Source organism: Crocuta crocuta, unplaced genomic scaffold (assembly GCF_008692635.1).
Source record: "Crocuta crocuta isolate KB4526 unplaced genomic scaffold, BGI_CrCroc_1.0 scaffold408, whole genome shotgun sequence".
Taxonomy (NCBI): domain Eukaryota; kingdom Metazoa; phylum Chordata; class Mammalia; order Carnivora; family Hyaenidae; genus Crocuta; species Crocuta crocuta.
Genome location: NW_027527444.1, coordinates 259,185 through 273,910, shown reverse-complemented (window position 1 = coordinate 273,910; position 14,726 = coordinate 259,185). Strand labels below are relative to the sequence as shown.

General features: G+C 54.6%; 1 protein-coding gene across 1 annotated transcript in view; it reads left to right on the top strand.

Moving 5' to 3' along the window:
- ASB10 (ankyrin repeat and SOCS box containing 10) overlaps positions 1-8,728 on the top strand; it is a gene marked incomplete at its 5' end in the record, with an annotated part of 9,567 nt that extends 839 nt beyond the window's left edge. The window contains 5 exons of the mRNA XM_077761537.1: positions 104-371; positions 3,746-4,265; positions 7,754-7,867; positions 8,149-8,313; positions 8,457-8,728. Coding sequence (XP_077617663.1) covers positions 104-371; positions 3,746-4,265; positions 7,754-7,867; positions 8,149-8,313 — 1,067 coding nt within the window. The remainder of the gene's footprint in view (positions 1-103; positions 372-3,745; positions 4,266-7,753; positions 7,868-8,148; positions 8,314-8,456) is intronic.
- Between the last annotated feature and the right edge of the window lie 5,998 nt (positions 8,729-14,726).

Sequence of the window (14,726 nt, the reverse complement as noted above, 5' to 3'; positions counted from 1 at the left end):
CTAGGGACAGAGCTCTGGGCTCTCACTTCCCAGCCTCTGCCCCCCTCCTCCGCGGCTCTTCCCCTCCCTCCGGGGTCTGAGGCCCATGTCCCTCTCTCCCTAGGACTCTGGTCTCTGACGTACGAAGAGGAACTGACCACGCCACTGCACGTGGCAGCTAGCCGGGGCCACACAGAAGTGCTGCGGCTGCTGCTGAGGCGGCGGGCCAGGCCTGACCACGCCCCGGGGGGCCGCACCGCCCTGCACGAGGCCTGTGCTGCGGGCCACGCTGCCTGTGCCCACGTGCTGCTGGTGGCAGGAGCCGACCCCAACATCCCCGACCAGGATGGAAAACTCCCCTTGCACCTCTGCCAGGGGGCTGGCACCCTTGAGTGAGTGACCCCTCGCCCCGACCCGCGTTCCACTCCCAGCGGAGGCAAGNGGGGGGGCCGGACTCAGGGCTCAGGTGGAGAGTCAGGGTGTTGACCCTGCCATTGACCCTGGAACTTGGCAATGGCCTGGCCCTGGGACAGCCTCTGCTTCCCCAGGGGCATGGGAGGGCTGCAGCGGGGACCCCGCTGCAGAGCCTATGTTGGGGAGGTTGTCCAGATCCATCACGGGCAGGTGCTATACTATGAAGTTTTGATTTTTCTGAGATTATCCGATGTCGCAGGCACTGTGCTAAGCCCAGCAGTAACTGAGGCACAGTCCTGCCCTCAGAGAGCTGACCGTCCAGGCGGGATCCAGGCAGTCTGTAAAGGATAGCAGCCCCCAGTCGGGGGCATGCATTGATCCCTGTGGGCAGGTCTGGTGTTTCCCTACTGGCAGGTGCCCTCAGATAAACGGGCCTAGGGACCAAGCTCAACTAACAAAACTCACAAGAAACTGATGGACATACCCATGTGACAATGTATTCTTTAGTGTAGGGAAAATTCCTTTGCTGTGACCCAAATAATGATGCCCTACGTGTAGGAAGCAATGGGGAATGAGTCCTCATTCAGTTTTTTGATGGGCATTGAATCTTGGCAAACGGAGCCGTGGCAAATCCATGAACTAACTTGTATATGCAGTAGAGGCCTTCTCTCTACTGACTGCATACCTGACACATTTCACATCTTGCTCCTGAATGGGGCCGGATTTTTATCTCTTTTCCCTCCTGTTGACCTTATCCTTCAGCAGACCCCACTGACTAATTATGGTTGAAGATATATTCTATACCGGTGTGTTCCAATAGAAATATAACATGAGCCACATATGTGATTTTAAAGTTTCTAGTAGGTTTTATCAGAAAGATGGAAAATAGGGCACCTGGGTGGCTCAGTGGGTAAAGAGCCTGAGTCGATTTCGACTCAGATCATGATCTCGCAGTTCGTGAGTTCGAGCCCCGTGTCAGGCTCTGCACTGACAGTGCGGAGCCTGCTTGAGATTCTTTCTGCCTCTCTCTCTCAAAATAAGTAAGTAAACTTTAAAAAAAAAAAAAAAAAGATGAGAAATAATGGGATGCCTGACTGGTTCAGTCAGTAGAGTGTTTGACCCTTGATCTCAGAGTTGTGAGTTCGAGCCCCACCTTGGGTGTAGAGATTACTTAAAAATAAAATCTTAAAGACAAAAGAAATAGATGAAATTAAATTTTTAAATTGAGGTAAAATACATAAAACATAAAACTTACCATTCTATTCTCTTTAAAATTTTTTAATGTTTGTTTATTTGTGTGTGTGAGAGAGAGAGACAGAGTGTGAATAGGAGAGGGGCAGAGAGAGAGGGAGACACAGAATCCAAAGCAGGCCCCAGGCTCTGAGCTGTCAGCACAGAGCTCGACGCGGGGCTCGAACCCATGAACCGTGAGATCATGACCCGAGCCAAAGCTGGAGGTTTAACCAACTGAGCCACCCAGGCGCCCCATCCTAATCATTTCTAAGTGCACAATGCAGTGCCACTCAGTACATTTACACTGTTGTGCAACCATAACCACTGACCTCATGGACATTTTTTGTCTTGTAAAACTGAAATCCTGTCCCCACCGAACGATAACTTCCCAGTCCTCTCTCCCTCCAGCCCGCGACAGCTGCCATTCTTCTAGCCTCTAGGATTTGACCACTCTTCAGTAAATTAGATGAGTGGAATCACACAGGATTTGTCCCTGGATGGCTGGCTTATTTCACTCAGCTTGGTGCCCTCAGGGCTCATCCGTGTTATAGCAAGTGTCACCATTTCCTTCCTTTTCACAGCTGCATAAGATTCCATTGTATGTAGATGCTACATTTTAAATTTTTATTTATTTGTTTGTTTGTTTATTTTTTATGAGAGAGAAACGCAGAGAGAGAGAGAGTGGGAGAGAGAGAGAGAACCCCAAGAGAGAGAACTCCCACACTCAGCGTGGAGCCCAACACGGGGGTCAATCCAATGACTGTGAGATCATGACCTGAGTCGAAATCAAGAGTCTGATGATGTTTCCCCCACTGAGCCACCCAGGCTGCCCGTAGCCCGTAGATAGCTACATTTTATCCATTCATTTACCGCTGACTGAAGGATGAGATTGTTTTCACATTTTGGCTGTTGCGAATAATGCTGCTGTGAGTGTGGGCATACAAATATCTGTGAAACTGGCGAAATTAATCTTAATAATATATTTTATTCAACACGTGTCTCCAAAATATTGTCACTTGAACATGTAATCGATATTTAAAAAAAAAAAAAAACTAATGAGATATTTTTACATTCTCTTTTTTGTACCAAGTCTTCCAACTGGGTGTGTAGTTTACACTCAACAGCACGTCTCAGTTAGGAGGCGTCTAACACGGGCCCTCAATAGCTGTGTGTGGCTGGGTAACACAGCTCTATACAGTCCCACAGTTTTTACTTCTGGGCGTGTTCTAGTCCAGCCTCTCGGAGATCACAGCCAGTGATCATCATTCTCTCCTCTCCCGAGTAAACAGATGTATTTTTCTAAATTATCATGGAGAAGTTTAAACACATAGAAGTGTGGGTGGGATAACAGAATGAGCCCCCAAGATGCATCACCACCCACTCTCCCTGCCCAGTGCGACTGTCATGACCTTCCCCGGCCTTGTCTCTTACGCTGCTCACCAGTTCATGAGGTCTGGATACTCGCAGTTGTCCTCATTCTACAGATGAGGAAACTAGAGCTCCAAGAGGTGAAGTCCCCCTAGGCTTCAATTTCACCGCACACATTCTTACAGGCACATTCTCGCATTCTGCACAGCCTCCCGTGAGGGCCTCCTGGGAGCAAACCTGGCTGGCCGAGTTTAGTTTCATTGTTTCTCCCGCGCCCCCAACTCCATCTGCACCCACTGCCAGGTCCCACTCCCCACTTCCTCCGCCAGCCCCAGCACGCCCGGCCCTGACTACCCCGCTGTCCCCTGGCCCGCTGCCAGCTCCTCCCCTTCCTGGCTGTGAAAGTGGGCCAAGTCCTCACAGCCGCAGGGCCTCAGTGTCCTCCTCTGAAGGGGGTGCGGGGGGGAACAAGGCAGTTCGTGTAAAGCCCTCAGGAGGGGCACCTGTTCTCACTGCATGGTGGCCACACGTGGCCGTCACTCCTCCTGCAGAGAGTGTGGGCTTGAAGAGCAGGCACTGTGGACTGTGCAGAGCGCTGCTCGGGTGTCTAGGGACCGTGACCGACAGGATGGAAGGTGGGGAGCAGACAGAACCAGGAGCCACCCAAGACTCCCCCCAGCCTTGCTTTGCTCGGACTGGGAGGGGCGTAGGGCCCCGTTTTCCTCCCCACCACGCCGTCTCGCCCTCACAGGTGTGCGGAACTGCTCCTGAGGTTTGGGGCGAAAGTGGACGGTCGGTCTGAGGAGGAGGAGGAGACCCCTTTGCATGTGGCCGCCCGGCTGGGCCACGTGGAACTGGCGGAACTACTCCTGAGACGGGGGGCCTGCCCGAACGCCCGGAACGCCGAAGGCTGGACCCCGCTGCTGGCCGTCTGTGACATCCGCTGCACATCCCCCACCGATGCCGAGGCCACCACCGCCCGCTGCCTCCGGCTGTGCCACCTGCTGCTCTCAGCCGGAGCCGAGGCCGATGCTGCTGACCAGGACAAGCGCCGGCCCCTGCACCTGGCCTGTCGCCGCGGCCACGCGGCCGTCGTGGAGCTGCTCCTGTCCTGCGGCGCCAGTGCCAACGCCATGGACTACGGGGGACACACGCCCCTGCACTACGCTCTGCAGGGCCCAGCTGCGGCCTTGGCTCAGAGCCCAGAGCACGCAGTGCAGGCTCTACTCAACCACGGTGCCGTCCGCGTCTGGCCTGGGGCCCTCCCCAAGGTACGGACCTGGGGCCCCAGGGGAGGGGCGTGATGGGGAGGGGATGGGGAGACTCGGACCTGTGTTCCCGCTCGCTCTAGATGTAGCCTGAGACGTCTGAGCACAGTTCATCATCTTTCATTCATCAAGCAAGCAGAGCCCAGTAGGGGGCAAAGGCAAGGACGCAGACCAGCAGGAGGGGGGGGGTGTGTGTGTGTGCACGCATGCATGTACGCATGTGTTCACACATACGTATACACGTGCGTGTGCATAAATGTGTATGCATGCATGTGTGCATGCACACATGTGTGATGAAGGTGGACTGAGGGCAGGGGGCCAGATTGTCACGCATCTGAAAAGACAGGAGCCAAGACTGACATGGGCGTCAGGGAGTCCTTTCTTCATCAGGGGAGGGAGCCAGTGAAAGAATTCTGCAGGGAGCTCTGTCTGGCAGTGGGATCCGTTCAGTGAGGCACTCTGTGCACAGGAGAGGCTCCCCCCGGGGCAGAGCGATGAGCCTGGGTCATGAGGGTCAAAGTCTCCTGCCCTTTGGCAGGCAGACATGGTCCCTGTTTTTGAGAGCTTAGCAGTACATGCATCACCCGGACCAGCCGCTGCTATCCCGGCACCAGAGAGAAAGGCTTTCGCTGTCAATTTCCTGTCTGTATCTTATTTTATTAACATAAATATTCCCAAGGTGGGTTCAACTTGAAGATCTGTGCTACTGACGTCCCGGCAGGAGGCCCTGTCCCCTGCTGTGTCGTGTCTGCAGGGGGCCATGTAATGTCACAGAGGGTGCTGGGCAGGGACCCCTCCCTGACCCCCCGCTCTCTGAAGAGCCGGGGTCAGAATGGATACAGGGCAGCAGGCTGTGAGCAGGTCCCCCTGTCCCATCTCTGGGCTTGAACTGTCCAGCCCTGCCTGGTCCTGGACATTCCTCTGCTATTCCAGCCTTTCTCCTTCACTCACAAACCTAGAAGCATCTGTCTAGATTCCTAAGCAAGACCAAATAATTAAACAGCCCGAGAGTTCGGCAGATTGGTCTCCCCTTTGGGAAAATACAAGAAAATCAACAATTAACACTAATTAATCTCCTATTAACACCAGATAATTAGGAGACGAGCAATTCCCTGTAATCTGACGGTGGCTCTGACAGCTAATGATTTTCCCTTTGGGGAGGGGTTGGAAGGAGGAGGCAGAGCAGTGAACAGATTTCCTGGGACCCCACTGCCCTCATCTCTAGCCCTGCCCTGCCCTGCCTTAGGGACCCAAGGGGGCGGGCACAACCAAGTGCCCCATTCCTCCCCATTCTGGGTGCCTCGTCCCAGACGATTAAAAAGTTCCGGCAGGAGTCTGCCTCCGTCTCCTATGATCTTCAGTGGCCCCACGCTTGCCTGAGGTCCCTGCTTCCCTGGGAGGAGTCATCTGTGATCACGGCCAGCCCCAGCCAGCTCTCCAGGAGCCACTGAGTGCTCAGGAAGCTTGGCATTGATGCTTGTTCCTGTGACCGTAGGCAAGTCACTGGAACTCTCTGAATGCATGTTCCTTGCCTGTAATACAGTGTCTACACAATAGTAATAAAAAGCTGTAGGTATAAGAGCCTCGTGGGTAACAGAAGCAAGTACAGCCCAAACGACCACCAGACACTTTCTAAAGGGTGTTGCCTGCTGCATGGATTCCTCCAGCAATTCTCCCAACAAACTCCGAAGTAGGTGGCGACTAAGAGGGCTGGCTCTGGAGCCTGGCGCGCTACCTGTGTGACCCTCACAAGTTGCTTAATCTCTCTGCGCCTCAGTTTCCTCGTCTGTAAAACAAGGACAGAAGAGTGTGCCTGCTTCCTAGGCTCAGTACGAGACCTGAGTTCATCCGTATGAAGCCCTTTAGACAGTCGGGGCACCGGGTGGATCAGCTGGCTAAGTGCCTGACGCTTGATTTCAGCTCAGGTCATAATCTCATGGTTCGTGAGTTCGAGCCCCAATAAGTTGGGCTTTAAGTTGGTAGTGTGGAGCCTGCTTGGGATTCTCTCGATCCCTCTTTGTCTCTCTGCTCCTCCCCTGCTCGCTCTCTCTCAAAATAAAGAAACTTAAAAAAAAAAATAATGCCCGTTAGACAGGGCCTAACCTAGAGGTAGTGCTCAACACCTGTTAGCTCAAACTGTTCTAAGTTAAATAATGTGTGAGAAAGTTCTGGGGAAGCTGCTGGGCATTATCCCAATATAGGGAGAGGGATGCAGGTGGAACAGCCACAGGAGGCTTCCTGGAAGGGATGGGACTTGGAGTGGGAAGGGCTTGGAGGTGGAGGAGGAAGGCACAGGCATTCCGGGCAGCGCACAGAGGCAGGAATCAGCGTGGGCTGGGAGGCCCAGCCTGAACAGCAGACGGGAGTAGCAGGTAAGAGCAGAAGGGTCAAATGTGACCAGCCCGTTCTTTCCTAGAGCTAAGGAGGAGTAAGTCACAGACCTGCTCTGAGCAGATGGGATGGGGCGCCTCCAGTGAGCACTGCCAAGATGCAGGGCAGGAAGCAGAGGGCTCGCGGTGTGTGCGATGCTTTCTTGGGGGCCCCGCTACCCAGCGGCACCCAGCACAGGTAGTGCTCCCAGCCTGCCAGGCAGAAGGGTCTCCTTGGAGGGGGGTGTTTAAAGCCCCCAATGTTACATGCAGGTGTGTATGGGGGAGAGGGGTATTATGCACAGGAATGCCACCAGAGAGAGAGCACTTAGCTGGTCTCAGATTCTTCAAAGGGTCTGTGGCCACTGTCTATAGCTTGAGATACAGCAAAAAGAGATGGAGTGGAGGAAATACAAATGTGCTTCCGGGTAGTCCATGCACACTCCGGGGAGTGATGGTGTGTGTGTGTGTGTGTGTGTGTGTGTGTGTGTTCAGGCCAAGTGCGGCTGTCTTTCTTTCTGTGTGCACAGTCTCTGGCATGGATTGCTCTCCCACAACCCTCACGCTTCCCTGCAGCAGGTCACCTCCTGGAGAGGCTTTTCTTGACCACCCACCCCCCCAACCACGCTCAGTCGCCACGCCTACTTATTTTTCATTGTGGTGGCTTATGTGTAAGCAGTTATTTATGTGGTTATTGTTTATTCCCACCGAAATTCAAGTTCCCAGCTGACAAGGACCTGTCCATCGTCCTGATTGCTGGGGCCCCAGTTCTCAGCCCATAGTGGCCCTCGGTAAATACCTACTAAACGAGGAAATGAAAGAATGAATCTGGATCCAACTGGATTCCACTATCACTCCTTGATCAAGCCTCTCCTGGCCTCTTCCCTTCTCTCTCAATTCCCTAATGACTTTAACTTGATCACAACTGCAAAGATCCTATTTCTAAATAGGGAACTTCTAATAGAGGATTAGGACTTCAATATATTTGGGGGTGGGGTGGGGAGACACAACTCAACCTACAGCAGCCCTTCTTTCGCTGTCTGGTCACCCCGTGTGGCCTGGCTGGGGAGCCGGCAGTGCATGGTGACCCCAGGAGCACTGATGTGTCTCTGCCTCCTCCAGGTGCTGGAGCGCTGGTGCACGTCTCCAAGGACCATCGAGGTCCTGATGAACACCTACAGTGTCGTGCAGCTTTCCGAGGAGGCCATGGCCCTGGTGCCTCCCGAAACTCTGGAGGTCAGATCCCAGGACCTTGAACACACACAGTCACTCAGCCCGGCCCCCAGAGGCTCCCACCTCCTACGGGGAAGCTCTGTCGGCTCCCCCACTCTGCCCCTTAGAATCCACCCAGAGACCTTCTCATGTCCCAGAAGAAGGAAACTCACAGAGCTAACACCCAAAATGCTACATCTTATAGGCTCCCGTAGACACCTGTTGGCCACCAGCCTCCCCGCTTTAGGAGGAATGTGTGCCATTTGTCCAAGGCTGCCTCGCTGAGCCCCTCATTCTGTCCCCAGAAGCACCACCGTTTCTATTCGTCCCTTTTCGCCTTGGTGAAACAGCCCAGATCACTGCAGCATCTGAGCCGCTGTGCGCTCCGTGCTCACCTGGCAGCCTGCCTGCCCCACGCCCTCCCCCNTCTGCTCTACCTGCAGCTGGATTTCGAGGACGTGCTTTACTAGGTGAGTCCCGGGTTCCGTGGGGAGTCCCAGCCACTTAGAAGGGTGGGTAGGAGGCAAGAGAGGAGTTGGGGGCAGGACCTCAGCCAGAACCAGCCAGCCCCCTGGACCGTGTGACCTCTCTGAATCCACACCTCTCCTTCCAGGTGTCTGCTGCCTTTTGAGAGACCTGAAAGCAGATGCCCCAGGCCCCAGGGGGCTCTGGTCTGCTTCTCACAGCACCCCGAGCCTGGGGCTGAGTTGAGCTGATTCAGGCCGAGGTGGCCGTTTCAGCAGGAGATGTGCGTGCTGTCATTCCCACCAGGGAGAGAGGCAGACGGACCATGCAGCCAGGGGTCGTCTGATGGAGAGAGAGCCTGGACTCATGGCAGGTGATAGACTCGTCTTGGTGATCTCCTGAGGCACCCCTCCAGCCCATCCAAACCCTGTAGGAGCATTAAAAGTCTGCAGGCCTGTGCTGTTGGGTGCTGTCTCCAGCAGGCCTTCCTCTGAGCTGGTCACTCAGGGGACTCAGGACGCGCAGGCTTGTGGGGCGCCCCTGGATCTGCCCCATGGTGCCAGCTGTGTCATCGTCCCCCTTCCGAATCTGCCAGCTGCTGAGCGATCCCAGGCAGACTCGCCCCTCGGGCTCAGGAGGTGGTACAAGGGCCACCAAGTGAGACAGTGTCAGCGGGTGGGTGGGCAAACAACCTTGGGTAGGGAAGAGCTGCTGCAGAAGTGAGGTAGTGCAGAGGGTGGGGAGAGTGGTAAAGGCTAAGGATGGGAAGCGGAGAGCAGGAAGGCCAGTGAGGTGGGTGCAGGTGTGCCATCAAAGGGGGTAACCGTGGTTCAGGTGAGAGCGAAAGGTTCAGGTTTGGAAAAAAGCCTGTCCTGTACGTCAAGGAGCACGGGACGCACACCCGGCGCCCGTCCCTCTTCATCAGCTCCTTTCTTCGCGTTAGCTTTGTGGCAGCAGGAGCTGAGCCGACTGTTACCTGCCCCGGGTTCTAGTCTCAGCTCTGCCATGAAGGTGTGGATCTTAAGTCTCCTCCCCTCTCTGGGCTCAAGTTGCGGCATCTGTACAAGAGAGGAGAGACCCCCTTGGGGTCCTCTGCAGGACCAAGATTTTAAGAAATCACAGGTAGTCCCCAAGCGCAGGTAGGAAGATAGAGTTGCCCAGTGATGCAGAGCAGCCAATCAAATACACCGTGACCCGTGACGTCAAGGGTCGCCGGACAGGTTTTCCAGGGCCCCAGAGTGCGCAGGCGCAGGCGATCACGATTTTTCCCGCCAACCGCGGGAACGAGGCTGCGGGGCGGAGCCTGGCAGACGCAGGCGGTGGGGGCAGGGCGGGAGAGCGCGAGGCCGGAGCGGGCGTCGAGGGAGAAGCAGAGAGCGAAGCCTCCGAGGGTCGGCGCCGAGGTGAGTGGGCCCGGGTTCCCACCGGGAAGGCAGTTTGGGCTTCCAGAAGCGGGGCGCGACGGGAGGACGGGACCGCCTGACTGGAGGGGCCGCGGGCGGGCTGCCTGAGGCCGGGCCCCACCGCCGCGGCGGAAGTCGCACGCGTGACGCGGGAGGCCGGGGTCGGGAAGCGATTCCGGCGAGGCTTGGACATGTGCGAGGTCAGCTCACCGGGTGCGGCCTCTCCCGGAGACGCGGGGGGACGGGGCAGGGGGGTGCTGGGGCGGCTGCCCCGGTGCCCGTTCGTATGTTCGTATGTTCAGGGCCCTCATGGTCCAGGTGTGGCGCGCACGGAGGCCTGGCTCTTTGTCTCGGTTGGCGGGAACTTTCTAGTGAGGAGCAGGGACAGTGTCAGGGTGCTTGGAGGCTGTTGGAGACTGGGTGACATTTAACGTGAGGCCTGCATGACGAGGAGGAGCCAGCCATGGGAAAGGAGTGGAGAAGAGCTGGGAGATTGGGGGTTGGGGGGTCGGGGGGTGACATGAACCGATTTAGGTTTGAAAAGCTCCCTCTGGCTGCTGAATGGCTCTGGGGAGAGGAGGGGGAGGATCAAAGAGCATCAGGAGGCCACTGCTGAGGTCCAGAGTGTCCCCAGAGCTGGGGAAGCCGTTAGGCGACACTTGGGACCCTTCTGGGAAGACTCCGAGGAGACATGCTGATGGACTGGATTGGAGGGAGGGGGTGAAGGAAAGCAGAACCCAGGATGCCTGTCAGTGTTGGGGCTGAACAACTGGGTGGAGGGTGGTGCTCATCGTGTCTAAGGTGGGGAGGGTGAGAAGGGAGCAAGGGGTGGAGGAAGCAGGTGGTCCCTCTGGGAGATACAAGTGGGAGCGGCCCACTGCACCTCTCAGAGAGGCTCTGTTACAAGGCCCTTTGGATCTTCATGTCTGGGGTTCAGGGACAGGGTCAGGTCTGGGGCTATAAAGAGGATTGCTGGCCTGTGAAAGGTGTTCAGTGCCCTGTGAGAGTCCCGACTCCCAAGGGCATGATGGCCTTCCTGAGAGCGCTGTTTATGCATTTTTGATGGAAACTTCATTTAATCCCATCTGCGTCATTCACTTCGCGCTTCCGGAGCCCCAGGTTTCAGGCTCTAGTGGTACAGCTGTGGAGGAGACCGCTCCCTGCCCTCAGTAGGCTTTTCCATCTAGTCTGGAAAGCAAGTGTGTGAATAGCTAGTTCAAATACAAGGGGCAGTGAAGCGAATACAAAGACAGGTGGGAGCAAGAGCTGAGGGCTCGAGGAAGGTGAGCAGCAGGGCCAGGGACGTGAGAGGACTTGACGGGGAAGTGGTAAGAAGGGACAAGGATTTCTGGCCACATCTGAGGGTCTCGGATCCTCTGCAGGATGCCTTTTTAAGGAGGGCAGGGGTGAGGGATGGAAGATGATGCGGAGTGGGCAACGTGAGGGGCTGCGGCCCGACCTCACGCGTTCTCCCACCAGCAGGCAGTGCTAGGAAGGTCCTTGCTGGGGCCAGACGTCCACGGACACTCTTGCAAGCCGGGGAGCTTCCTCCCCAGCCTCCTGGCTGCGGGTCCCGCGGGCTCAGAACCTCTCCCCGGTAATTGCTTTCCGTAATGTGTTTGCTCCAAACCAATTTCACGCCTCCGTGAGGACTCCGCCCTGCACTGGAGGCGCGGACCTCCCCACCACGAAGCTACCCACGTGTAACTCGTGCGCGCACAACAAACAGCACACATTTTATACAACACCCAGGGTTTAAGTAGCTGGACACAAAACAATATACATGAACCTACACGCGTGCGTACTGGACTTTAAGATTCTTGGGTACCATCTCCCTCCCCCGCCCAACCAGTGCCCTCGCAGTGAAATTCCTGGCAGCAGCAGCAGCAGCAACAGCAGCAGCAGCAGCAGCAGCGCCCGGCGCCCTCGCCCCCTAGGAAGGCTCACCTGGTTGGGTTCCTTTGCCCTCGCTCGGCTCCCAGACCAACGCCAGGGGGCGCTGCAGCACCCCGCACTTCTCTCGCGGTGACGCAGTTGCGCGCTGCTGCCACCAGAGGGCACCCGCGGGCAGGACCCGACGCTGCCCGTCGCGAGTGGGCTCTCCTGCCAATAAGCGAGGTTGGAGGTACAGATACGTTGGCTTTGACTTTAGAATACTTCGTTCTTAGCACCCTACGTGCTGGCTTACAGACCATGAAGCGGGGGTGGTGGGCAGATGGTCCGATATAGGCACAAGCAGACAGGGTAGGTTCGAAATAAAATTCTTCTGTGGGAGCCTTTACCCAACAGGTGAAATACAGTCAGAGTGGAACAAGTTAGAGCATGTGGACACTTAAAGCAGCAGAATACTGTGTTAGACAGAAAAGTGCTTGCCCGCAATGGGCCTGTTCAGGGATTCAGTAAGAGAAGCACAGAGTTTTCCTTTGGTTAAAGAAAGGAGCCAGCTCTATTCACATAGTGATGGCTTCTTCCCTGATACTGATCACAAAGTAAAGGATCGCCCCACTGGTCTGGGGGCCTTCCGTTCCTGACCCCTCTGCTCTCCGCTGTCCATTTAGTACAGGAAGGAAAGGTATTTTGAAAGGCATTTCTTCAGGTCTGATCCTTGCGCGGGCTTTTTGGGTAGGTAGAGTAGATATTAATCACTTTGTCTCACAGATGGAGTTAGGTCAGAAGGGCCAAGGTTACATGGCTCAGTGAGGGGTCAGAACAGGAACTTAGCTCCAGGTCTTATTACTCCAGCCAATTTGTTTTTTCCCCATTTATCATTTGGCCTAAGTTCCACCATCTACAAAAGGGCAGGGAAGAGGAATGAGCTGCTTCAGTTGCCACGGTGTAAGTGGCTTTCATCCTCGTTTAGCTAGTGAATGTCAAGGACTATGCGGAAGACCCACTTCGTGACCCCAGCGTAGCATGGCAAGGGAACAGGCAGAGGATATAAGCAGATTACAAAATACAATGTCCAACAAACACAAAGCGCACCAGGGCAATACAAAGTCCCTGGGGTTTCACTTGCCTCATTTCAGAGTTGGTGGCCAACTGGGATTTGTTGGCAACAAGCGTTAAGCCTGTACTCTCTGTGCCAGTTTGAGCTGAGAATTTCACTTTACTAAGTATAATTCTGGGCAGTAACCTCTTGGCTTGAGCTGAGTGACTTACATCTTCAAGATCAGAGGGTCTTTAACCTTGAGTCCTTGACAGTGCATGATCCATTCTGTCCCACGAGACAGTGACAGGTTTATTAAAGTGGCCTTTTTTTGAGGGGGGTACTGGTTGGAAGGAGATGTTTCAATATATACACTTCTGAGCTCTTGGAATTTTGTACTATGTAATTTTATTACCTATGTAAAAAAATTGAGTGCAATTCCTTTTAAAAATGTCTCTTCCTTCATGCTTTATTTGATGGTGTTGTTACTGCTTGTTCAGCTTTAATTTCAGTGATTGTAACCCAAAGTTCCCTCAATAACTTACCAAGTCAATGAGCCTCTATTGTGTATCCAGTACCATACAGCCATCAAACCAAGTACTGACTTCTCATTTTTAAAGTAAAGACAGTTTTCAAACCCAGTCTTCCATATTGGTACCATGAAGTGCTTGGTCAGTTTAACAAAGGGTTCTGAAGAATGTCTTTAGAAGGATGTACGAAGATGATCTTAGTCCCCCAGTAGTGAGGTAGGGTTCGCCGACCTAAGGTGAGGCGCCTCTCCTTTCTCCATGGCGACATCTTCCCACTAGACTTGTCTCTCAGAGGCTTCGTGAGTTTCATGTAGAGCCAAAGATAGAACAGGACTGTGTAGAAACCACACTCTTCTCCCTTTACCTCTCTTGACCAGTTGTCAATCAAGCGTAACCAAAGAAAGCTCCCTTCTTGGGTCCCCCCACTTTTCTGTCCCACTCTGGTGACCGTGTCTTTCAGGGTGCTGTTTTTTAATACATCAGTCTGGCATCAGTGGTGCTCACTAGGCCACCACAACACTCCTGATGTGAACAGACGTCACTGAGATCCCGAGTTTCCTCCTCGCCTGCTCTGCCTTGGCTCAGAAGCGCTTACCTGAGCCCAGGAACTTCCCCTATCTAGACTGCATCTTCCTAAACTGGCCTGGCCTTGCTATTAATTTTAACTACCTGGGCTCTCCCTGACCCCCCTCCCCCCGAATAACAGTTTACCAGTGACCAGGTGACCCCCATTTTAGCTAGCTAGGCTTGCTCTGTATCCTGAAGTTCAGGTCACTCTTCTTTCGACTTGCCTGTCTTAAGTCTTTTTTGCCCATTGACCTGAGGCTCCTGTCAAGCAAAAATGCCCATGACTTTTGCCTCTAGATTGACAACTACACCGCGGGGAATTGGGGGTGGGGGTGGCAAAAGACGCTACCATTTCTCTGTCTGAGGATGGGGGAGATGAACAGAGTCATCTGCAATTAGCGAATAATTAGCGCTGCTGACCCTTGGGGCTCATCAGCGCGCCTGGGGCCAGCCCCCAGCAATCAGCTAGGGCAGGTCGAGAGTGTCAGGCCCAGGAATGAATAGGGCTCATCAGCGGTGCTGGAGCCAGGGAGCCAATCAGGGAAATTAATAGCAGGAGAGAGGGAGAGAGAGAGTGGGAGGGAGACAGAGATAGACGGACAGACAGACAAGAGATACAGATAGAGGTGAGAAATGAGGAAAAAAAAACAGAATAAGACAACTGGGATAGGGAGTGAGAAATAGGAATAATCAGATAGGAATAGGGGTAGAAAGGAAGGCAGGAAAGGGAAGAGTGGGAGGAAGGAAAAGCGCTAAGGGAAGGGGGAGAGGTGAGAGGGATGGTAAGTACTTGGCATAGTGTGGGCACTCGAGGAAATTACCCACAGAGGCTACAGTGAGGAACCAAGGTAGTCCGCGACCGAGGTGGGAGTGAGGAAGAAGTGGAAGAGCCAATGTCGAGAGAAAAGAGACCCGTGGGGAGAGGGATGGGGTTGGGAAGAAACCACCGAGGGGGAAAAGGGCCCCAGCACAGGGGCCCCGGGCTGCGGCGC